This window comes from Epinephelus fuscoguttatus, linkage group LG14, assembly GCF_011397635.1.
Source record: "Epinephelus fuscoguttatus linkage group LG14, E.fuscoguttatus.final_Chr_v1".
NCBI lineage: Eukaryota > Metazoa > Chordata > Actinopteri > Perciformes > Serranidae > Epinephelus > Epinephelus fuscoguttatus.
In genome coordinates this window covers 24,574,762-24,599,496 of record NC_064765.1, presented here as the reverse complement: position 1 = coordinate 24,599,496, position 24,735 = coordinate 24,574,762, and the positions used below count along the sequence as shown (strand labels likewise).

At 42.7% G+C, this 24,735-nt stretch overlaps 2 protein-coding genes across 4 annotated transcripts in view; one reads left to right on the top strand and one right to left on the bottom strand.

The window, feature by feature from the left end:
- The first annotated feature begins 731 nt into the window (after window positions 1-731).
- Window positions 732-2,838, top strand: grem1b (gremlin 1b). Its single transcript, XM_049595884.1, has 2 exons — window positions 732-1,050; window positions 1,526-2,838. The coding sequence occupies exon 2, from the start codon at window positions 1,527-1,529 to the stop codon at window positions 2,073-2,075; it is 549 nt and encodes a 182-aa protein (XP_049451841.1). The 5' UTR covers window positions 732-1,050; window position 1,526; the 3' UTR covers window positions 2,076-2,838.
- Window positions 2,839-4,375: 1,537 nt separating this feature from the next.
- The window catches only part of LOC125900748 (formin-1-like), a 66,035-nt gene continuing 45,675 nt past the window's right edge, over window positions 4,376-24,735 (bottom strand). For all 3 annotated transcript variants that reach the window (XM_049595944.1, XM_049595942.1, XM_049595943.1), the window contains 5 exons: window positions 20,361-20,453; window positions 14,655-14,706; window positions 9,129-9,278; window positions 6,222-6,303; window positions 4,376-6,135 (listed from right to left, as the gene is read on the bottom strand). In XM_049595944.1, the coding sequence (XP_049451901.1) occupies window positions 6,091-6,135; window positions 6,222-6,303; window positions 9,129-9,278; window positions 14,655-14,706; window positions 20,361-20,453 (422 nt within the window). In that variant the 3' untranslated portion in view covers window positions 4,376-6,090. The remainder of the gene's footprint in view (window positions 6,136-6,221; window positions 6,304-9,128; window positions 9,279-14,654; window positions 14,707-20,360; window positions 20,454-24,735) is intronic.

Here is a 24,735-nt window from a genome sequence, read left to right as displayed (position 1 = left end):
AGCATTGAAGACGTCACTTTTGAGTTGCCAGGTTGTGAAAAATCCCTTTAGCTGGTGTTCATCCTGATTCACCAAGACACTTAATTTAGTTAATCAAGTAGATACTCTGATAGGGGGTTAACCTTTTGGAAAAACCTGCAGCCTATCCTGACCAAAATCAACTAATCAACAACTCATTAACAGTTATAACTCCAAACGTATGGTTTATTAGTGCAAGCATTTTTTAAATAAATTTCCAACACGTATAACTTCCTGTAATTACTTTTACCATAGTGCTGATAAAAGACGTTCACCTTAATTTACTGATTATAACTCATTTGTATTGTAGCCTAATGTGGGCATACGTAAATAAACATGCACTGGGGACATGTGCAGTAATGAACTAAAGGGCTATGGCTATATAATGGAGCAAGGAATACAGTATATACACCATACCATACCGCGTTCCTGATCTTCCCAATCTTGTTTCTAAGAATCCTTGGATTGCATGTTCATAATTTACGTGAGGACTCTGAACGCCTCATTTCAGTTTTAAATCTGTGATATATTGCGCAGTATTATCATCATGCTCCTTTTGATTAAAAAAAGAAAAAAGATGAGTTTTACTTTTTCCATGTGCGCTTAAACTTCAGGCCTGTCCGCTCTCGGCTTGTCTCGCCCCCCTCCTCTTCTTCTTCCTCCTCCTCCTCCTCCTCCCTGCCTGCCTGCCTGCCCTCGCTGTTCCTCGGTTGTCTGTTTTCTTGAAGTGGGTTCAGGGAAGTGTTGAGGGGGCGGATAGTTTTGATTTTCTCTACATCATGCTTAGCCAATAATGTAGAGGGAACTGTTGTGCACATCTCAGCTGGCAGACATTTAAAAGGGAGACAGTCCGGCGCTGGAGCAATTTGTATTAAACCCCCTGGCCCCTGTCTATGGGGCGGTTAGTCTCCCACCCATCCACAGCCCCGCCAGTGTACAGTCGACAGCAGTAGGTGCCTATCACGTCGGAAGGTGCCGTAGAGGAGTGACGGGATCAGATCATCGCACTTGTGGCAGTGGAGGCTCGAACAGGTGAGTAAATTTGGACTGTTTGGGGATATAATACCCATGCGTATCGTCTGCCGACACTTAAATTCTGAACTTTATTTGGTTTATGGGTTATAGAAATGACAAAACTGCATACTTGTTATCCACTGGTGCGCATGTGTGGATACGCAGATGGCTTATTAAACTTAGAGGTAAGTTTATATGCGTTCACTTTGGCTAAATCTGATTGCACTCAAGTGCGTAACAGATAATTTACAGCTTTACAAAGTATGGGAACATAAGAGACATTATATTTTTCAGTCAGATATTTAAACTGGCATAATTCAAATATACAATTATGTTGGTTTTGTACAATAGTCTTGATTTGCATGCGTTTTTGTTCTTCAAACCAAGCCCTATCTGTGCGTTTTTACGCAGCGTAAAAGCCTTGACAGCTGTGCGTAACCCGTCCAGAGCTGAAACGGTATATGTGATGAATTATTTTCTCCTTCTCCCCAAGGATGGCCAACTCAACGCGTATCTTCTGCAGTATGGTTTTCATCATGGGGCTGCTCTCCTCTCCCGTGGATTCCAAAAGAAACCGAGGTTCACAAGGCGCCATTCCTCATCCTGACAAAAACAACCCAAACGAATCGGAGCAGCAACCGCAGCCTCCGCAGGCGGGCTCCGGGTCCCGCCAGAGGCAGGGCTCATCCTCACCGGCCGACGAGGTGCTGGAGTCCAGCCAGGAAGCTTTACATGTGACGGAGCGCCAGTATTTGAAACGGGACTGGTGCAAGACGCAGCCTCTCAAGCAGACCATCCACGAGGAGGGCTGCGTCAGCCGCACCATCATCAACCGCTTCTGTTACGGACAGTGCAACTCCTTCTACATCCCGCGGCACATCCGCAGGGAGGAGGGTGCCTTCCAGTCCTGTTCGTTTTGCAAGCCAAAGCGTTTTACCACCATGACTTTTACTTTAAACTGTCCGGACCAGCAGCCACCCACCAAGAAGAAACGCATCCAGCGCGTCAAGCAGTGCCGCTGTATATCCATAGACCTGGACTAAAGAAAAGTTGTGCGTCTTTTTAATATTCTCACTCTTTGCGGACAGGATTTAAAATAAAGACAGGCGGTCACAGCCAAGAACACGTGCCTGTCTCCATCTAGGAAGAAGCAGCCACGAAGGCTACAATGATCCTCTTCTTGCACAACGTGTGAACAAATATGGACATGCGACTTATGAACTGCAACCAACATTTTACTCCTCACCAGTTTGCCAAGTTTGAAGCAAAGCATCACCGCACAGGAACTTGGAATGGGCACGTTTTACGCACGGCTTCCTCACCCCGAGAGGACTGCATAACCCCGGTTTATTTAATAAATCAAAACGCTTTGTGTGACAGGAAAACATTCCCGTCCTTTTTTTTTTTTTTTTTTTTTTTTTGTGTGTGTGTGTGTGCATATTTTTAGTTTGTTTAACTGGATGTTTCCACTGTGTGGAATTTGACGGATGAGCTGCGATATTTGTAAATGGAAAAAAAAATGTGATTTTTATTTCTATATTTCAAGAATCTTTTTGTGAATTTCGAAGTTTATCAGCTATTTTCTTTTTAAAGTTTGGTGCCAACTCAGTTGTAAAGACTTTGTAGAGGCTTCTGTGTTAGTTTGAGCGGACAGTGTACAGCGATGGTTTCTACAGTATCGAGGTTAAATAGTTGTCAAATGTAAAGCCATCTTTGATGTAACCGGTTTTGTTTATCCATTTGATTAAATTATCCATGGAAACATAAAATAAACGGATGTTGGAATATTGTGTACATCATCTGCTGCTTTACATCTGATGTAAATTAGGAAGGTGTGTTCAATGAATGTTAAATTCTGCTCTGATCATGTGCTGCGCTCCTCCTGCGTGCAGCCGCAGCTTGTGGAGACATTGCGCTCAGAGCCTGGAATAAATGTCGTAAAAGCAGTCAGTTTAATGATTAAAGATGGAGTTAGCTGCTCCAATTATCCCTTCAAATTAGGTTATTTAACTTCAGTGTGTTTGTTACATGGCTCGCAAATCTATTGGAGGATTGAACAGGGAGGATGTGGCGTTCAAGTGCAAATGATGTGGGATTTCTCCAATTCTCCGTTTCATAAATATGTCTCAGTGGAGATTTTTTTTTCTTATATAGAAAAGGCATCATTCCTCAGTCAACCATATTTATTATCATCCTAACACAGTGGTGGAAGAATAAAGTAATGTAGCTCTGCCACAGATGAAATATTCTGCATTCAAATTTTTACTCAAGCAAAAAAAGTATTGGCATCAAAATATATTTCAAGTAAGTAATGGGCCTTGTCAGGATAAATAAACATTAAACAAATTAATTATTAATGCATTAATGTGTTCACCAGCTTAACAACGAGCTATTTTTAAACTATTTTATGTAAGTTATTTCCCTAACAGATCAATTAAGTTTTATTTAAATATAAAATATCACATTATAATAAATTTATTGATTATTAAGTAACTAAACTTTTAAAATACGTATAGTGGAGTAAAAGCACAATATTTGCCTTTGAGATGAAGTGGAGAAGAAGTAAAAAGTTGCAGGAAATGGAAATACTCTACCTCAAAACTGTATTTAAGTACAGTACTTGAGTAAATGTACTTTATTTTCCACTATTGCCCTTATAATAAATATCTGGTCTAAGCCACAAACTGTAGGACTAATTTAGTGTTTGAATAAAAAATGTGATAAAATGGGAATCCCCACAGGTGTAAAACTAAAGTCAAACTTGAGAGCAATCACAAATGAATCTGGTAGTTTTTTAATTGACTGTAAATATGTGAAACCAGGTCCTAAATCTCCATACTAAGGCACAGAATGACTGCTGGTATTTTAGCGATACAACAGTCTAAAACACTCAAATGTCCATCTCATAAAATGTGCCAAAATCTCCTAACAAAGTTCAACTAACATGATACATTCCCAACTGGAAGATTCCTAAAATAGGAGTCTTTAAGGAACAAGTTTAAACATCTAAAAATGAGGCTGCTGCAGCTGAATTCTGAGTCATCAGATCCTCTTTGATGACTCAAGTTTCTTACATAAATATCACATCTGCTCAGCGCTTCTAAAAAGCCTGCCTAATGGAGGTGTTGACAGAAGAAAATTTAGAGACGCTGGTCCAGTTTGTTTCGGCATCCAGTAGTTTATTCTTGAAATTTAAAACAATTCCATAAAATTACAGAGCACCTATACGAGAGCTACTGAAGGTTACATGAACCGACATACATACAGTTGAGGCTACAGCAGTTCCTTGGTCAGTATCAGCTCTTTTTTTTTGCTTTTCAAACCCTCTGAAGTAAAACATAGCAGTTTATTAAATATCTTCTTTTTTTTTTTTTTTTTTACAAAATAAATGGCACATGTGAAAGACTTTGGAGGGTAACAAAAAAAAGTAATCCAAGGTGCAGTTTTACGGATCGTCTGATTATGGAAGTCTGTCTGAGGTATAACAACTCACATGGCTTCAGGTGATATGCTTAAATGTTCTCCATACTCAAAACACAACCCTCCTTTCTCCAAAACTGAACAGAAAAGGCTTCATTCAAATTCTTTAAATTCCACAAATCATCACGTACATAAATCAGTGGGCACGACATTACAAGTATCATTCATGTGAAAATATATCTTTCATCTGACTGACCTCTGAGGAAGCTTCTCAGTCTATTACAACTCATACAAATACATCCTGTAAAGGGAACGAAGCTGATGCTTTTTTGGCAGAAAATAAATCTTTCCTTACATAAATAGACTTTTCTTGAGTGACACAGGAGCGTGGTTACATCTTACATTAGAGAAAATAAAACATACACTTTAATAGGCTTTCTTAGAAATAAAAAATCTAATCATGAAGCAATACAATTCATAAATCACCTAACAAGGAGGAACGTCCCCTTGCATAGGAAAAGAGGTGCAAAAAAAGTGCAAGACATTTTAAAAAAATGCACGCAGTTAGCAGAACAGGGGAGTGTGGCTTTATAGCGAGCTACGACATACAGCTACCGCAAGCAGTAAAGTGCTTAAAGGCGTGCTGGACGTAATGTGACGCACAGCACTCAATGAGGGAGTTACAATTCTGCATAATGTGTGTTTTAATATCTTGGGTGAGTGGGTGCACGGCCAAAACTCTGATGTTTTTAAGTACATGTTTATGTGCGTGTGAGGGGGGAGCTGGGGCTCGCTGCCAGGTTCTGCTCCTCTCTGGCCGTCACCCAGGAGAGGTCAGTCTGGTGCAGTGCTACACAATACAGTGAAACCTCCACGAGTTTTATACGCAACACGTCTTCATCTGAAGCCCAGCGCGGATCATTTATCATGCTCCACAACGCTGCACGGTCCCTGTCGATGCTACGACAAAGACATATTTACAAGACTTCTAATGAGCCGTGGTGAATGAAACGCTATTCGCTACAGCAAAGAACGCTCGCAACTGCCTTTTTTACCACTTCCAGAGACAGAGATCTGTTTTGTCGACGGGGATTTTCCTCTTCAGGCAGCCGTATCTGTCCACATAACAGAAACTACCATGCCATAAAACTTTGAATATGTAGCTTCATCATTCTGCTACAGTGGAGAAAGAAACTCAGCTCTCGTAGAACTAGAAGGAACCTCTTGGATGTGTCAGCTGTTTTCAGTCCCACTGACCCCTTGAGACCTTTCACAAGCTGGGCACTCAGAGGTCGCGCCCTGCTGGATGAATGAGATCAACCTTTGGCCTTTGAGGCTCTCATCACTTGGGCTGTGTCAGCCATGCATCCTCGCTGCAGGCCCGGCTTCAATCTGTACAGCAGACAGAAAATGCTCAACATGAGGGTGGTGGAGGGGAGGGTGTTAGTAGGGGCAGAGATACGGCAGTGGGAGTAGTAAGAGTCCAGCGAGGTTTTATTGTGTCCGTACAGGGCGCAGAGGCCAGTCTGCTGTTGCTGAGGCAGGTGGTTAAACGCAGGAGAGATGAGGCCTGCGCGCTTCCTGATCTCCTCCACCCACTCCTCGTTTCCTCCTCTGCTGTGTCACTCGTCGTTTCACTCAGCTGGAAGACACGCCGGCTTCCTTCTGCCGCAGCCTCTCTTTCTGTTGGCGAGAAGCGCAAGGAGATTCAGTGTATCGATTTCAGCACAGAGACAAGAAAGAGCAGCTGTATGCAGATCAGCTCTTACCAGACTGTTGGCATTGATCTTCTTGGTTTCCACTCTTTTCTCCGCCGTGATCTTCTTGATGTTTTCTTGGGCTTCCTTCAACCTATGCAGGGGGAAAAACATACACAAGGACTTGATATCTGCAGACCCTTTAAAACAAGACGCACACACTGAAAGCTCTGGAGCTAAATCATGAAACTCGTGAAAACAATATAAAGTCAGAAGCCTCCCATCACTGTGTTCCAGTGAAGCTGTTTGTAAGGGCAAGACATTTAAGTATCTCCCTGGGGCACCCTGTGTCATGGAGCCCATGTAGAGTCTTACACACACACGCACACACACACACACACACACATACACACACACACACAGATCCTCTCAGGAGTTTGCGGTCAGTGAAAGCCCTGTAAGTGAGAAGCAGTAGAGAATGACAGTGGGTTGATGAGATAACGAGGCAGCCTTTAAAAACACTTGGCTTTTATGAGTGCGCAAACACTATTTAAAATAAAGTTAATTGTACATAAGCACAATCAGCTGTGAGTAACGTGGGACACGATTAAGATTACGATCTCACAGATAGCGATGCTCGGAAGACACTAAAGTTTCATGATACGACAACTTCTGAGTGTGAAGAGCCATGAACCCACAATGACCACGCAGTCTGGCGGGACAGCTTCAGTCCTGTTATCATCTCTGCACGTGCAGTGCTCCTGCCCTTTAGGCTGCATGTCCAGCATCATTACAGTGTTTATCAGTTCTCCCATAACGCCTGCTAGTAAAGCCAGGCGGCCGCCAGGAGGGTCTGCCATCCCTCGGTGGAATGCCTCCCCCCGACGTGACGCCTCAGGTCAGAGGAAACATCATAAATTCAGGCCCCAGTCCTTCAGACAGAAGGCTGAGGCCTCAGCTACTCCTGTTTGCCTCCTCTTTTGGGGCCTCCCCCTCTGCTTTAATCCAGCATATCTGCACATCACAATTAGTGTTAATTTGACGTGATGTCTAAAGGTCATTAAGCACCTATCGGAAGGTGGCGGAGAAGAAGTAACACCCAAGGATGAAATGGCTAAGTGTCGGTTTGGTGTTCTGCAGAGTCGGATATCCACTGACTGAGAAACAAGATATTTTACAGAAATCTTTCCACTGGAGACTAAACATCTCACTTTAAAGAGAATATCAGTCATGTTTTTATGACCATTATAAGATTGTTTGCAATCATGTGACTATTATGACATGCAAAATTCAGATGGAGGGCAGGAAGTGATAAATCCATGTCCTGTGTGAACTGGATAGAGAGGAAAGTGAATACATAAAAGAGTTGGATGAACCTGTTGGCAGCAGGTATCTTCAGAAAATTGAAACACATGTTTGATGAGATCTATACAAAATGAATACAAGTGATTTTTCCCACAACTTGACCAATTTGCCTCGTGTAGACACAATCATTGTTGGAAATGACTTTGTCCTACAGACCCTTTTAATGTTACTAAAGTCACACTGTGAGCCGATGAAAGTGTACAAGAGTCTAGAGGACTAAATTTTGTGTACAGTTGGGTCCATGACTGAAACAACTGCCATCTTGTTTTTGGTGAATAAATGTGCTTGAGAATAATTGTCTTTTACATTTCAACTCTGTGCATGGATGCACCGCTGTCTGGCTAATTTTAGTAGCTAATGTTGGTTAACTTTAGCTACTGTCTTCTAATTTTCAGGTTCATACTTGTGTTTCCATTTGAACACATTTACCATGTTCAACAACACAAAGTTTTTAGCGCCTGTCTCTTAAAGCCTCTCTTTCCAAAAAAAGCCCAGTCTGCTCTGATTGGTCAGCATTTTCAGGTCTTCTGCATTTGCGCTCTTGGGTTCTCTGCACCAGGGAATGATTATAAGGTATGTATGGCAGCACTTTCTATTATAGAACATAAACCTAAATCTTCAAAGCTGGACATGTTCCAGCAGGAATACCACCTGAAATTGGGGAGAAATTAACAACATTGGTTTCCTTGATGTTAGCATGTAGCTCCATGTAGCAGTATGTAATGTAAACACTTGCAATAACGTGCCTGGAGCGCATACATGGGACCAAATAAAGAAATCAGTCACTATCTTTGGTCTCGGAATTAGAAAGCACAGTTGGAAACAGATATATCAGAATGTTTTTTGCCCAGAGGGATCCGTTTTACATAGGTTTACCTCTTTTTTTTTTTTTTTTAAACTTTGGCGACATTTAAAATGAGTATCTGACATTTTAACATTATGTATAAGACAAAATACAAGGAAATATGATCCCTAAGCTGGGTGACCATGAAGTGTCAGATTTAAAACAGAATGGTAAAAATCTACGCAGATGACGCAGGGATATTCAGACCCTTCATTCTACATTTTCGGTCCAACATATCCCAAAATGTAGTCTGAGTGGGAGGAAGTTTGCTACATAGATCAGCCTCTCATTGGGCGGAACGAGCCACCCGCTGAAGTCCCGCCCTACCACCTCCGGTTGCAGTTTTCAACACATCCTTTACTAACTTTTGCGGTGTTTGATCTTGCGGAGATGTAGCCATTTTTCTGCCATGGTTCACGTCCTGTAGGCAATATTTTTGTGGGCGTGTTACACCAAAACCTGTTTTCCTCCGGCGATATTTTTGCAAGCGCACCATTGCTGTGGCACCGCCAAGACCGATTGTGACTGGCTGAAAGAAATACAAGCAGCTGGGGCGTTTTTTTTCCTCCAATCTTAAAGTGAGAGTCGGCCCAGCCAGACCTTTCTTTTCTTGAGAAAGGTCTGGTGAGCGAGACTACCCAAAATGCAACTCAATAACATCTTTCATTAGACCCGTTTTGCCTGGTAAATGCCCATGACATTCACAGGTTAAGTGGTAATCTTTATGTGTCAATCAACAAATGGAGCAACCCCAACAGAATCAAACTCACCTCTCCTTGGAGATGTTCTTGTTTTGCCGTATCCAGGAGTTCTTGAAGTCGTTGCAAAACTCATACCATAGCATGAACATAAAACTTGGGGTCACTTCTTTCTCCCCACCCTTTGGCTTAACCCCAAAGTAGTTCACCATGTCCTGGAAACTGCATTGAGAAAACAGAACAGAGGCACAAATAGCGTTGTCTCATCACACACTAACACTTATAAATGACCTCAGACTGGTTTCCAATAAACGACCCTAAGGTCACAAAGCACAAGGAAGCTAAGGTGTGAATGGCCCAAGAAAAACAGATGAATAGATGGTAAGAGTCCGATACAGACACAGTGCACGCAGAAAATGATGGATGTAGAGTCAGACAGAGAGGTGAGAAACAGAGCTGGAAGGAGAGTGTCCACCCTGCTGGGTCACAGGGGAGAGCCAGTAGCGGTGGCTCCATTATCACATTGACCTCCACGGCCTGCTGGGAAGACTGCCAGAGGAGACAGAGACAGCCAAGAACAGGCACACACAAACACACACACAGGACTGTGTAAATCACACATACACCTCCAGGAACGTATTTATTGGCAGACAACCAAAGATGTGAATGTGATATATGCACATGTGAGCTCAGTCAGACAGGTGTGCACACAGAAAAACATCACATCTGTGGGAATAAACAGATTCTGGATTTTCTGTTTTCTGTTCATGGGACTGCAGCGCTGTTGTAGGCCAGCTCCTCAGCCTAATTCAATTGTAACCAAATCTGAACTCTTTGCATGACTCCCAGCAGCACACACATGGCATGTGAAGCAGCCCGCTGCGTCAGATTCCCTCCCTAACCCAAACATGAAAGACATTTTCTAGCGGTGCCTGTCAGAGGATTGACAAAAGGGCACTATGATTCAAGCGATGCTCCCTGTCCCATTGACACCCAGATCAGGCTCTGACCTCCAGATGCTAGGTGGCTTTTTGCGACGCTAATCTAAGACATGTTCATGCGGAGTGAAATAGCACAATATGCTGCGCAGACGGTGTACTAAAAGCTGAGAAGAAAAGCGCTTCTGCACGAGCCTGCTTCCCATTTCCCAGTGATGCTGAGGTGCTCAAAAAAAAGGAGAATGCTGTAGATCATCCTGCACGCTACAAAAGAAATCAGAGGCTCTGGGATGTTTAGACTGGCCGAGCAGACCTTCCGTCCCAGGTAGTTTTGTTGCAGCCAGGCCTGGTCTGGCATGATGAACAGGGTCTCCTCTCCATCAGCTCCTCTGCTGACCCTGGGTCATCATGTCAAAGCATGCACAAATCAAGCAACGGCGCTTTTTCCTTTTCACCCTCCCGAGCATATGCAACAAGCAGATACACAAAAGCTTCACTCAAAACAGATGCACACACACACTCACACATGCGAGTATACCTATGAAACATAAACAAAATCAAGCAGACCTTTGTTCATTTGCGAGCGCAGAACAATTGCGCTTGTACACACAGACGCACACAAACACACACACACACACTTCTGTAACCCATGCTATGATGCCATTGCCGTGAGAGGGTTTACTGCAGCACCCACAGCCGGCATTCCTCACTGACAGCTATAAAAAAAGACCCATTACAAAACCATGAGCAGCCGTGAGAATCAGGGAAATATTTGGACAGGCAACTCTGCATTCCTTTGTTTCCCCAGCAAAAAGATTACAGAAGTAAACTCGTTGTTGTCGGGTGATTCAGCAGAGGCACTAAGACGGTTTGTGCCATTGTCGTCATACAACAGCGCGAGTAGAATAACTTATGAGCTAGCATCTATGAAAGCATGACTTCATGGTGACTGTAGAGGAGGCGGTTGGGCCAAATGAAATTGAGCATGATGTGGGAGAAGGGAACTTAATGAGACGGAACTGAGGACAGAACCAGAAAACCTCAGTGAACCCAAACATGAAGCAGACAAATTAGAACTGCATGTTGAGGGAAAGGCATTGCCACTCGCCACGGACGGGCCAAATAACTGTGCTACAAAGATGTCTCATTGGAATGACATCTCGAGTAATTAGTATTAAGGCCAACAAAAAATCGAGGCTCACATGTGTGAAAGATTTTGCATAAGGTCTCTGCACTGACATCAGCTACGTTATATGTGATTACATATAGATGGTATCAACACTGGAAGAGGATTACAGCTGTGTTCACACCAAATCAGGCTGAGGCAATATTCATGCTGAATGTGGCAGATTGCTAGCTTGCTAATAAAGACTGTGAAACAGTGGTGTAGTGGTGGTTGATGAGGTGTGTGCATGTCTAGGTAGATGGGCTGGTTACAGAGGAGGAAATGGGTATACTCATATATTCCATTGACATCTTGGCTGACAGGTGGGTATACTGTAAATAGCCAGAAAAAGAGGCGGGTATACCCAGTATACCCCCGAATACTCTCCGCTGTGCCCTCGCTAGTCTGGGGCCGTTAGTGGCCTTTTTGGTAAGGAAACGGAACCAGGGTGAGTGAGACAGGATCCGGAATTCGATGGATGTGCCTTTCCGTAAAAATAAAAGCACCAAGCTAATAAAAATGCGGTGAAACTTTTAATTTAAAGAATATAATTTACAAGAAAAGCCCCAAGCCATTAAGTTAATCGATTTTCTTACACCCCTCATCACCCCAAATCGATGGTGCGCCAGAATTTAAAGTTTTACTATGATGAACACTTTTAGTTTGGTGAATTTGGTGAATACCGCATCCGCTCCCTAGACTGGAACCAGAATCCAGACAAAATTCAGAGTGAATAGACACCAGGCTCTTCACTTAAAGAGCCTGGTGACGCGAGGCTAGCCCTCGCACTGAATGGAGGTCACTGGGAGGGTGTAATTCGCTTGTTTATTTTGCGCCATGTGTGACCGCACCTAAAGAGTCTACAGTCATGCTAGCAGCTCTGTGACGTCACACACAGCAGTGCTTTTAGCTTAATGCTAAGGCTAACATGTCAACATGCTTTCAATCACAATGCTAACATGCTGATGTTTAGCAGGTACGTTCATAACTTAGTTTACCTTGTTAGCATGCTAAAATTAGCTAGTTTGCACTGAACGCAAATTACAGCTGAGGCTGACAGGCATGTCATTCATTTTGCAGGTAGCAGTTCAGAAAATAAATTATTGGACAAATCTAAACTTTGACCTGATAATGTCACTAAATGAAATGGTAAAGGGTCATGAAAGTTATGATAATTCCTCCAGTAGGTAACATTAATGATTATACAAAATGGTATGGCAATCCATAGTTGTCCAATAGTTCCCATAGTTGGTGAGATATTTCAGTTTGGACCAAAGTGGTGGACCAATTGACATCTGTAGAGCCACACTGCGAGCGTGGCTCAAATATATATATATTTCCTAGAATATCAGAGTTCAGATACAAATATTTCAAATAATATCTTCAATATTCATTATATTTGCGCTCCAACAATGGAGCTCAGAGTGCAGAACCTAAAATCTAATGAACATATTCTCCAAAATGTATGAAAAAGTAGTGTTCAGATGTTCTGATGAAGCTCTGAGATGCATGTTTTATTTTAATGTGAGCCAATTAAACAAGTGAAATGTGAGCATTTTTTGTATCCTTTACTTTAAATTTAGAATGTGCTACCTTTTCACATTTTTCGAAATATGCTCATTTTAAATACTTAGTTTTAAGCATCTAAAAATATCTTTCTCCAAACATAAAAAAAGTAAAGACGCCAAACTTCACAATATTAAATGTAGTCTAGACAGGCAGCCATACAAGTATCTTGCCAACAGTGAAAGTCTAATTTTTAATAAAAACCGTCTCATCAAATAGTGAAGTGATGTCAATCTTATTTACATAAAATACAAAATCACAAATTCTTCTTTCAATTTTTTTGGACTGTTGGTCAAACAAACCCACAAACTATCTCTGGAAATTGTGATTGACATTTTTTTTTTTAACCTTTTTCTTACAATTTAAAGACCAAACGATTAATCAAGAAAATAGTATACTGACAGTTTCTCCACATTTCAGTTGAAACCAGCTCAAATTTTGTCAATATCCCTCCCACTGGAGGCTGACTTGGACTCACAGCAGTCTAAACTCACAGACTCCTCACGAGGCTGAAGTATTAGGTAGCACTGAGGATGTGTTGTCTATTTCCTTCATCAACACCATAATGTTGCGACCACTGCTGCTGTTGTGTATGTTTGTGTGAGGATCCCTCATCCAGTGCAGATGTGAGAGCCCACCCAGGGCCCGGTGAGCCCGCTGACGCCCATATTCATCAACAGCGTGTCACTTTTACGAGGTGGCTCTGTGGGAACCTGAGAAAGAGCCCCCCTTCCTCCTCCCGCCTGCTATACCTAGCGCCAGTCCTAGCCAGCCCCCTCTTTAGATGAAATTAAAGGAAAACTTCATTAAAGGCAAAGGTGCTGTCAGCTGCGGAGCCCTTTTGATCAATATTCCCCTCCAAGTTCAACTCCTTCATTACAGTGGTGTCACTCATGCACGAGAAGGCGCACGCACACACACACACACACACACACACACACACACACACACACACACACACACACACACACACACACACACACACGTGTCAGTCCAGTTTAGCAGGTAGAGATATCACTACATGGCGAGGGTGGGGGTGAGGGACCAGGACAGAGAGCGAGAGGTGCAGCGATTCTCTTGGCTTAAAAACAGCAACATGAAACAGAACAGTTTGGAGCCACGCACTGAGTTATAGCATTGTCCAAAGCAATCAACTTCCTAATTGTTTATAGTTTCCATTTTCCTGCGTCCGGCGTCTTTCACTTTCTCCTTTATGTGCGATCGTGATTTATTTTGGAAGTGGAAGAGTTGCGATATAAAGCAAACAATTCTGCTCTCTATCCAAACAAGGCAAAAATAATCTATTTGCTTTGTTTGTCTGCTCCACCATCTTTTTCCAATATGAAATGTTCCAGATATGATTTCGCTCGGACGGCGAGCTCAGCGGCTGCCAGTGTGTCTTACGTCTATAAATCTCTCCCAAAACTCTCGGGAGTCTTCTGCACAAAACATGGCAGATAAGAATGATAGGAACTGCAGGGGAGGAAGCACAGGGCGTTCAGGCTGAAAATACAGTACACTGCACATTATGTGTGTGTGTAGAAATCCCCTGCTGTCTCTGACAAGGATGTTTATTTGTCTTTAAGACAGATTGCAAAAAGCCTAGACGTTAGAACAGGTGTAGAAATACTCAAAATACCGCGTATATGAAATGGTAAATGGAATTTCTCAACACAGTGCTGTGAATGAAGCCCCTCTTTACTGGAAACCTTATCAGCTGCTGCTAATAACTATGTTCAACTATACAAACAGAAAGCATTGGTGCTATCAGAAACCAGCTGTATTATCTAAGCATGCTAAATAACTGCTATGTGATGTTTGCAACCCCTGACTCCCTTGTTGAGGAGTGAAATCCACAGGAAATGTAAATATTTTCATTCATAATTCTGAATGTATCTCTGCTTGGGGTTGTTTAAGTTGGTGTCTTACCTCCTCTGTGCTGAATTGAGTCGCTCCTCTTCAGCTGAATGATCCTTTTGAGCTGAAAAAAGAGAAAATATTGGATTAAGTTATATAATAGGATGGATTATGGAGCTTTTGGTGACATAGATAACTAAATGTTTCCACTGACAGTCACTGAGAACAGAGCCCAGCCAACACCAGCAGGTCCAGAGGGGGGCGCTGTGTTCATCAGCCGTCCTTGGAGTGGTCAAACAGGAAGAAAAGAAGAAGAAGAAGGGCTCTGGGTTGAGATGTCAGTGACACAGTGAGCGTGTTATCCAAGTGACAGTTCAGCACATTGTAAAGTTTGCCATGCTTCTGTGTGTTGACGCATGAGAGTGCGAACCTGTGACGCCCGGGCATGGGGCGGGGAGCGGTGGTCTGTTTGCCGAGGTGCCTGTGTCGACATACGTGTGCGTGTTGGAGCAGGGGCGCAGGGTTGAGCAGAAAGGCTTGGGAACTGGAGGCTCCTGTGGACTCCTGCCATGTAAAAGTGTCTAAATGCAAGGCAGATGTGTGCAGCGGGCCAGGCTGAGGTGCAAGAATTTATCTAGGGCCAGAGAGTGCCTGTGATCTCAGATTTATTGCATTTTTCCAGATTCATCCTTTTTACAATGATGGGGGACCTTTCCTACTTGAAGATTTAAGAGCGGGAAGTCTCCAAAAAATTGTTCAAAGGCAGGTTTGGGGGTCTTTTGGGAGAAGGTGAGCTTAAGCCTCTGACCAACCACCCCTTTTACTTTTTTTTTTTTTTTTTTTTTTACATGTATGTGGGCAAAGGGGGCTGAGGTAAACCTAATGAAGGAAGGTTGTGGCCATGTCTGGGATAGACGGAGTGGGGGGGGGGGGAGTAGAGGGGCCGTGACCAATGGCGTTAGTCTCAGTGGGGGTCAGGCTGGCGCCTGAGGTACCCCTCTGGTGCGACTGTGCAGAGGTGGCACTGGAGCCGACAGGCTGAGGGAGGGAGAGGGAGAGTGGCCCAGAGAGAGAGAGGATGTGTGAAGTTTCTCTTCCTCCGCTCCCTGTGTAAACATGAAACCAGTAGTCGCTAACTAGAAAGTTATGAGATTTGCATGCTGAGAGGGACAATAAATTAGGGCTTTAAAACTCTGACACACTTTCCCAAACCGCTGCTGTACCTAAGCAGCCAGATAACAAAGAGATGGAGGGCAGTCTAAGAGGGATGCTGAGGACCTTGAGGATTTCCACAAAGCATCCCTCTCTGTCTCCCTACACCACCTCTATTCGACCATCTCAAAGACTTTATCAAAAACAGCCTCCTTGGACAGTTTTTATCTGCAAATTCTACACCGTCTACGTAATTCATAGTCATGTGAACAAGTGGAATTTTGGTTATTGGGGGCTGACTCACTAACAACAAAGAAAGCCTGAGGATGTGATGATACACATGTATTTCCTAAGGGAGCCAGCGAAATGAGACTTACACGAGCCCAGATTAAAAGCAGAAATTTGTTTTCAATTAGTCATGGCTTGTATTCAACACGAAAAATATGCCCGTAAGAGTATCCCCAGAGGTTTCAAAGAACTTCTATTAAAAAGGGAAACGAAAAGGTGGTTGATTAGATGTTGAGACGCCACATTGTTTTAACCTTATGACAGAGAACTGTTCTGAAGATATAAAGAGAAATAAACTGTAGAGGAGAGGACTTGGCTCAAAACCAGAACACAAACAGCGACAGGACAAGCACAGGAACAGCCTTACAAGAGGATGGATCACTGGATTTTGGAGGTATCCCCTGTTAGATCTGGGAGAGATCACACAGGCAAGTTTAAGAGGCAGAGCACAGGGCGTTTGGGATCACCTGCAGGCCCCGCTGTGAGCCTCTCCACAGGTTGGGTTACGGGTCAGCGCTACTTAGAAACACACATCTTTATCTGTGGATTCACTGGTACACTTTGATCCTCTTGTATAAGGAAGGAGTCATACCTAACCGTTAATTTCAATATCTAAAATCATGTGTCAAACACATGCATCTGTGGTCAGCCTCCTGAGTTGTTACCTGGGTGAGAAATTCACTCATTCACCAATGAGTCAGAGTTTAAGAGCCTCAGCTGCTCTTTGATGTGAGAAGCTGTTGCTTTGTTTTGCCTTTTGAAGTCATGGAATCATCATGAAATGATGATTACGCACCACTCCTCCCAAAGCATAGGCAACGGCTCGAGGAATTCTGTTTATGAAAGGAAAGGTTTACAAGTATCCCACTGGAAAGTTTATGTTCAAGATGTGCCGTTGCAAATCAATGCCGCTTTGTAGCCAGTGGCAACCACAGTGGTTCTGAAAGCTTCAAAATATTCTGATACTGACCAAAGCTCAGGGGAGGCTTTAGCATTCAGGAGTAGTTACGGAGGATAAACTAACTACAGTAGAACAATGTCATGGCAGATTTCCATTACAAGGATACGCAATCCCAGCACAGGCTCAGTGTGCATTAACAAACATATTTTCAGGAATTGTACTTCAAACATATGGACACAATCTCCCGGTGAGATACCTCATCTGACTCTTTTATGACAGTGAGTCTGTTTCACCACTCCCTGCTGCAAGTAAGGCAGGAAATTAGTTCTGAAAAGAAGTTTGGTCCTCGTGTGACATTGAAACATATTGCTCTGTCACTAAAACTTAGAGAAGATGTTGTGACTTGATGCTGATTAACACATGGCACACACTGCATCACACCCTAAGTCCTTATACTTCAGGCCTCAGCTGGTGAGTATTATAAAATATAACTTTCGTCCATTTTGCTGAAACTGTCACTTTAATATGAAAGAAGTATGATAATCTGTGAAAAAAATCCTTCCTCTGACTACTCTATTGCCTTGTAACAATTCAAATGGGCTTACTGCACGTTAACAACGACAACCAATCAGAGCCAAGGAGTCTCTAACGCAGCTGTCAATCATATCGATACCTCTCCGGAAGTATGGTCAAACTGTCAGACTAGGCAGCACTGTTTCTGTTACTGCATTGCCTATTTGTCGCCCCAAATGTTCTCAGAAACATATTTTAGTGTACTGTTTAGCTGTTATATGAGAAAGTTAGTTCAGGTACTTCAGTCTACCGTTTCCACTATGGCACCTGTGTCACAAGCGTTCTCATTTTACAGCTAAATAGTACACTAAAATATGTCTGTGAACACATCTGAGGCGAGAAATAGGCAATGCAGTGACAGAATCTTGATACAGATTTGTGACGAGCCGTGATTGACATGACTGGCAGCTGCATTAGAGACTGCTCAGCTCTGTCTCATGTGTTTCTCTCAGAATACAGTGACAGTTTTGGCAAATATGACAAAAAGTAGTTTTAAAGTGTTCCATCCAAATGACCAAAAGCATGTTTTTAGATATTCACCTCTCAGATTTCTGCCTCCACATCAAAACAGTGGAGGCTAACACAATTTTGTTTGTGGTGCTCACAGTAAATATTTAACAGAAGGAATCTTGGGTGCCTAGTGGTGCTAACTGACCTTTGTTGCACATCATAACCATCTTTCTCTCTTCCCATGTTCTCTGCCTGTGTCTGTTGTTTTAACTATAATGTAAATCTATAAACTAATACATGCAACCACCCAAAAAAAACACCATTTCAAAAAGAAAATCAACACCAAATTCTCATCTAGAACATCCAGAAACAAGTTCCCTAAACACTCCAATCATCTAGTTGTGTGCAATTTTTGTAGTGACTTTTTCTTTGGTAGAAAAGTTCCAATAGTAACTCCGAGAGTTGAACCAACCCTTTAAGACCCTTCTGGTCTCATGTTGACTGTTATCTCCATTCATCTGCCGATTTCTGACAGCATCGCTCCACAAGCTGCTGTACACACTGCAATATACAGTATAATTGTATGATAATGGCAACTTCATCGAGGTAGAGAGGTATTGGCACAAGACAAGTCTCTTTAAATGCCTTGTACTGATATCAACTCAAAGCCTACAGCCTGACAGGATTTTAATAACAACACAAAATGCTGCCGGATCCATGCCCACAGGCACCAGTGCCAAGCCTTCAGTAGAGATATTGCAAGCAGGTGGACTCTAAACTGGCCAAGTGGCCTGAATCTGGTGCCACATTTATGTGACAGCAGGAGAAAGAGATGGAGCCATCTGTGGCAAACGGAGACGCCTTAATGGCATTCACACGGATGCGGGGGAAGGTTTGTGTATAATAAAGCTTCGGTGAAACAAACGTAGAGCAGCATATGGGTGTCTAATGGCCGGCGCTGACTATCACTTTAATGATAAGTAAGCCATAAGTCATGAAAATGTGTACACAGTTACCTTCATTAATTTACCAGCCAGAGTACTTGTGTTTAAATTCTTACACTCTGCCAGAACAAAAGTTATGAAGGTTGAAAGGGACGTGGAGGGATTCTGTGCACCTTTCTTTCTTTTTCTCTGTGTTTCCAGTAAAACTCACCACCAATGTGCAGTTTGTAGACCTGATTCTTTCCACGATAGAAGGCACAAAGTCAGGGGACTTTAACAGAGTTCAGAGGCAGATATGACAACTATAATAACGGGTGGGAAGACCAGTGTCTTGGTCAGAAAGGGGACAGAAAGTGAGAGGATGAGTGTGTGTCAAGAGAAGCTCTCCGCCTGTCCCGGTGGTCCCCAGGCCTGATCCACTGAGGCCGGCCAGTCTTTACAAGGCCGCGGCCAGAGATGTCCTGCCAGCTTTATGGCAGCCGAGAGTACATGAGAACCATGTTAGAGGCAATGTGATCCCTTCTACAGGCCTGTAGACTCCTGTCCTCATGCTGTCTTACAGCGCACCAAGACGCCCTCTCCCAGCAAGAACAAACACACACACACACACACACACACACACACACACACACACACACACACACACACACACACATGCACTGAGAGGCAGATTCTGCACCACCCAGCTGACTGTCTGACATGGCAAAAAAACATAATTATACCTTTCTCTTTTTAAAGGTCCCATGCTGCTGTCTGGGTGAAATGGGGGCTTTTCTAGCTCTGTCACTTTCATGACTATCTCCTCGGCTGTAAATCCTCTGTCCAAATCAATGTTTCATCTTTGAAGACACTGGGAATTTTCTTCAGGGTCCTTCACAGGTTTACACGAGACAAGGCAGCATATGAGCAGGACTGAGGGCAACATCTATTATCAGACTGACAGCAAGATCTTGAGCTTGTCATCATGTGTCATTGAAGATGCCTTCTCTTGACTGACACAACTCAAGGCAGATTTGTGATTACATCAGTGAAAAAGTACTTAACAGGAGAAAAAGTACTTCACAGGAGTTATTAAGTTAATGCAATCTGTTAAAGTGGTAATCAGCGTTTCCTGTTTTTATTATTTGCTGTCTTTTGGTGCTAAAGGGTCACTGCTGAGTTACTTTTGCATTTTTTGTTTCTATATCATGGCCATCAATTCCTGTGTGTATGAGGATTTCCCCAAAAACAGGAATTAAAAAAGGTATAGCGCAAAACTGATAAACATTTTGGGGCGCCCAGTAGTTCAGTGGTTAGAGCTGTTGTCCCATGTACAAAGGCATCATCCTTGCTGTATGTCATTCCCCCATCTCTCTCCCCCTTCATGCTATAGCTATCCCTTCAAATAAAGGCAAAAGCCCCCAAAAGTATCTGGAAAAAAACTGACGCATTTTTCCGTGTCTGCGATTTAGATAAAAAGTCTCGACTCACCAGCAGAGATAAATCCTTCCATCTTCTCCTTGAAGGGCTGGAGGTGTTCCTCTGACGAGTTAGCACACACCTTCTGCACGTTCTTCTCACATGCTGATAGAGAGAGCAGAAAAGAGAATGGAGAGATGATGAATGATATAAATGCCTCTTCATAAAAGGGAATGCAAAAAAAGTAAGGGGATATAAACAATTAAAAACTAAGAAAGCTAATTAATAACATGGTGTTAGGTTCATGAAATGTGATGAGGATAAAAAGGAGATTATTCGAAACAAGCTTGGACCATCTTTAAAAGCTGCTCATTAAAGTCTTCTTTCTTGTTTTGTAAAGTGTACTGAGACACTGTGACGTCCGCCCAAAATAAACACACTTACAGACTAACCAAATGTGCCACAATGGAAGCCACAGACACACTACCCTTGTTACATGAACAGAAAATGACAACAGCGATGGAGGGGAGATGAAACTGGGTGTTTAACATGTTGTTGCTGTTTCTGAGGTCTTAATGTTGAACCCTGGGAAGGTGTAGTCAAAGACAGATTTCCACTGTGTATCCTGCCCTCAGACCTGTCCGTCCATGTGAGCGCAGCAGATGTGTTTGCTGTTTGCGGATGGGTTTGGTGCCAAATGACCCAACTCACACAAGCTCAAGAGGAAACAGCCGTGACTGAGCGTGTTCCAGCTGAACCTTCTCCATTTCCTCTCCACTGTAATCCCTACTATACACACAGACGCCTGGTAAAGAAGAACTTCGGCATATTCCTCAAACCTGCAAGTCATTAATGGCTGCAATAAATACCTCAACTTGCTTATGACTGCATAGCATAACAGTTCAGCAACACAACAAGAGCATTAACAAGTCTGGTCGCTGTCTCACTCGATGGTGTCGCTGCTGTTAGATCCGAGTTTGGCTCTCATATGTTCACACGTGGAGCTGCTGCACCTGCAGCTCAGTGAACTCAGTCTATTACATCTTTTATTTATTGGCTGTCTTAATAAATCAGGCAGGAAACACCATGTCTGCGAGTTAAAATTGAGGAGTAACGACACACAGCCTCACCGTCTGGATTCCAGGACACTTCTTAAATTCATTGATAGTGAGAGGCGGCGGTGATCAAAATAAAAAACAGAAATCAGCAACCATGCAAACACGTCAACATATCCTGCATGGACAAACCGCGTTTCCTTACCAGAAATCCCCCAACTCAAAAGGACCCATTAAAACAGTGTTCAAAACAGCAAGTCTACAATTTAGAGGCGGCTCTCTTCCAAATGTGGTCCAGACAGCAGAGGCCGCAAGAAGGAAACCCACAAAAACACAGCAGCTGTAAAGAATAAAAACTAAAAGCTCCGCTTTGAGACATTGTCTTGGAGTGATGATACATTTTTTAGAGTAGTGCGTTCGAAAGGAGGCTTCTACTGCGAGTAAAGACTGACGCCATGCAGCAGGTCAGATGGAAGACCTTAGATTTCAAGGGCCTTTAACTGGAATATTAAAAATCTTTACTGGTCACAAATAAAGCTCAAGTGTGTTTATGAAGCTGTGATTGTGAATGTGCTGCACAAACAGTTCCTCAAACAAAAGAAATCAGATTCAGCAAAAGATATGACAACTTATGATTTATGTTTTTTGTGTCTAACTTAATTCTAAAAAAGTATTTAAAAGTTTAGAGTATTTTAAAACCTGTTTTTAACATCTGTGTCAATTGGCTGTTTAGATATGGAGAAAATAAAATGATGAGAAACATAAACTGTGTCATTTGTTCATGTGGGCTTGTGAGTTATTACTTTGATTAGAGTAAATTTTATTTGTGTACTTTTCAAAATTTGAGCCAAGTGTGTAATGTCGACCAGATGGCATATAATTGCTATTATAAGGCTCAGTAACAAAACAAGCACAGGCTCATGGATCCATCCAAAAATACCCTCAGACTCAGTTTGAACTGCAACTTTAAATATTTTAATCGATCACTGGATCAATCAACTCCACTTTAGAGTAAACGTGTAATTGATTTATATCTCTGTAGAGAAAAAGTTTGAATTTAAACGAAATTTTGAGACTAAAAATTCAAAAACACATCTTGTATTGACTTTCTCACTGACTATTACTGTAGATATAGACTAGTCTCAAAATCTAAATGCATATATAGATATATCTCTATAGTGAACAGCAGCATGCTTGGTCACAATTTAGTTATTGATATTATCACTGGTCAAATTTTATGTTAAATAATATGCAAAGGAAAAGTAAATGGAAAAAGTCAGAGGTAGTTTTTGTCTTAATTCTCTTAAATAAGTTAGAAACAAACAGCATTTATGTTTGACTGATCAAAGCTGAATTATGCAGATCTAAAACTCATTTAAATTTGAAATTAATTACACAGTATTGAAAAATTCTAATGACCACTGTGACACATAGCTACCGAAACGACAAATCAAACTGTTCAGATAATAATTACGTATATGCACAATCAACACTTTCATATATACAATACTTCAGGAGCAAATGAGATCGTCTTGATTAATGTAACATTTAGTAAAAAATTAATATACACTAGGTTGACACAATTCATATATATGTGTCTAACAAAACAAACTGTGTGACCCCTACTTTCCACAGTTACAACAGCTTCTCCTCTCTGTTTGTGACCAGCAAGGAAAACACAGCTGATTTTCCAGTTTACAACCACGACTGCACCACAGTGTCGCCCCTCGGCTGCTGGTGGCACAGCTCGTCCCGTCAAGCTCTCTGTCCGCAGAGGACCAGTGTCCCGCCGCAGACAGACAGGATCATGATGGGAGCCACAGCAGCCGATCTTTAAAGCCCTTCCACTGTTGCTATAAGGGGAAAACAGATGAGATCACAGGCAGTGGACTCAGCATCTTTGGGAGCGGGAATGTATTCTCCATTAGGACGACATCACTGATCAAAGGCTCTGTGAATATCTGTATGGCTAGAAATAATTTGTCAAACCAGTCTTTGTACCCGGAGTCACAGTTACAGATTGATTTGGTTTTTGTGGACTGTGTTAAACCAGCAAAAACAGAGGAAGTTGGAACATGTCCTGAGCTAGATTTGAGCAAACACATCCACAGCCACAGGTACAGAACACCACACCGTGGGAATACACACAGACTGAATCAGAGCGGTTATCTTGAGACACTCGAACACTTACAAACATGCATCTGTTTCTCCTGAGGAATCATTGCTTAATCCATCATATCCGAATGGGAGAGTGTCGATCAGCTATTGTGTAATACATGACAACAGCTGCGGGTAAACACGGTGGTGGTGGTGGTGGTGGTGGAGTAAACGGGAAGAAAAACAAACAAAAGAGCCAGACTTCTGCTCCAGGATTTACCCTGTGCGGTTTGCAAAAAAAAAATTGAGCAACTTTGATGTCAATATGTACTTACGATTTAACTGCAGCCCCCACTGCAGCTACCAGGAAATCACAGCACACCGAGACAATGCACAACTGTGTGTGTGGATTAGAGAAAATGCTTAAGCAGTGGATGGGGAGCCTGTGGAGCACCACAAGATGAGTGAACTAGCTGTGTGATGAATGTGTCTGTCTTAGAAACGCCCCGCCACCTCCCGACTCTGTGGCTCTGGGTCATTATTAAAAGTAAACACTAAGGGAGCAAACTATCAGAAAGGAGAACACGGTGATTCCTTGTTATACAAATTCCTGCATGTACAATCAGATGCTGAACCTTTTGTACGTACTCTGGAAGACGTTTTACTGCTCTATCAGCGATAAAACCAGCTCCAGCACTGGGATATTCTAGTTATTTATACCTGGAAAGTAAAATTCTCTCACTGATCCCCAATTATCTCCAATTCCAGCAGACTGTCAGACTTCCAGCTTCCCTTTCTATGGGATTAAGCCTCCTGTCCCCCCTCAGTGAGGCCAGCCAGGAGACTGCCTCCGCAGGGAAAGGTAAGACACACTCTCCCCTTCCCACTCTTCATAAATCAACCCGTATCCATCAAACTATAACCCTTCTCGTAAATCTTTGCTGCAGAACACTGTGCTGACAGGTAGAAACATGAGGCAGGGCTTACAACATGACACGAAGCATTAACTCTTGTTAAAATTTGGATGCAGGGAGCATCAAAGTCACTCCGGTGCTGCCTCGTGAAAAATTTCTATGAATAGTTAGAGCAGTATTTGTCTACAATCGTCCTATGGGTTCAAGCCTGCTGGTGGTGGAAGAGGGTGAAAGGGTACAGATGACCCTAACTCAAGGCCCAGGGGAGGCCCATGAAAAGGTCTGAGCACCACTGATGGTGCTGAAACTGGTGTGGATGAGGAGCTCAATTTAAAAAAGTCCACTCCATAATTTCCAATGGCTGGCCTGAACTATTTTAAC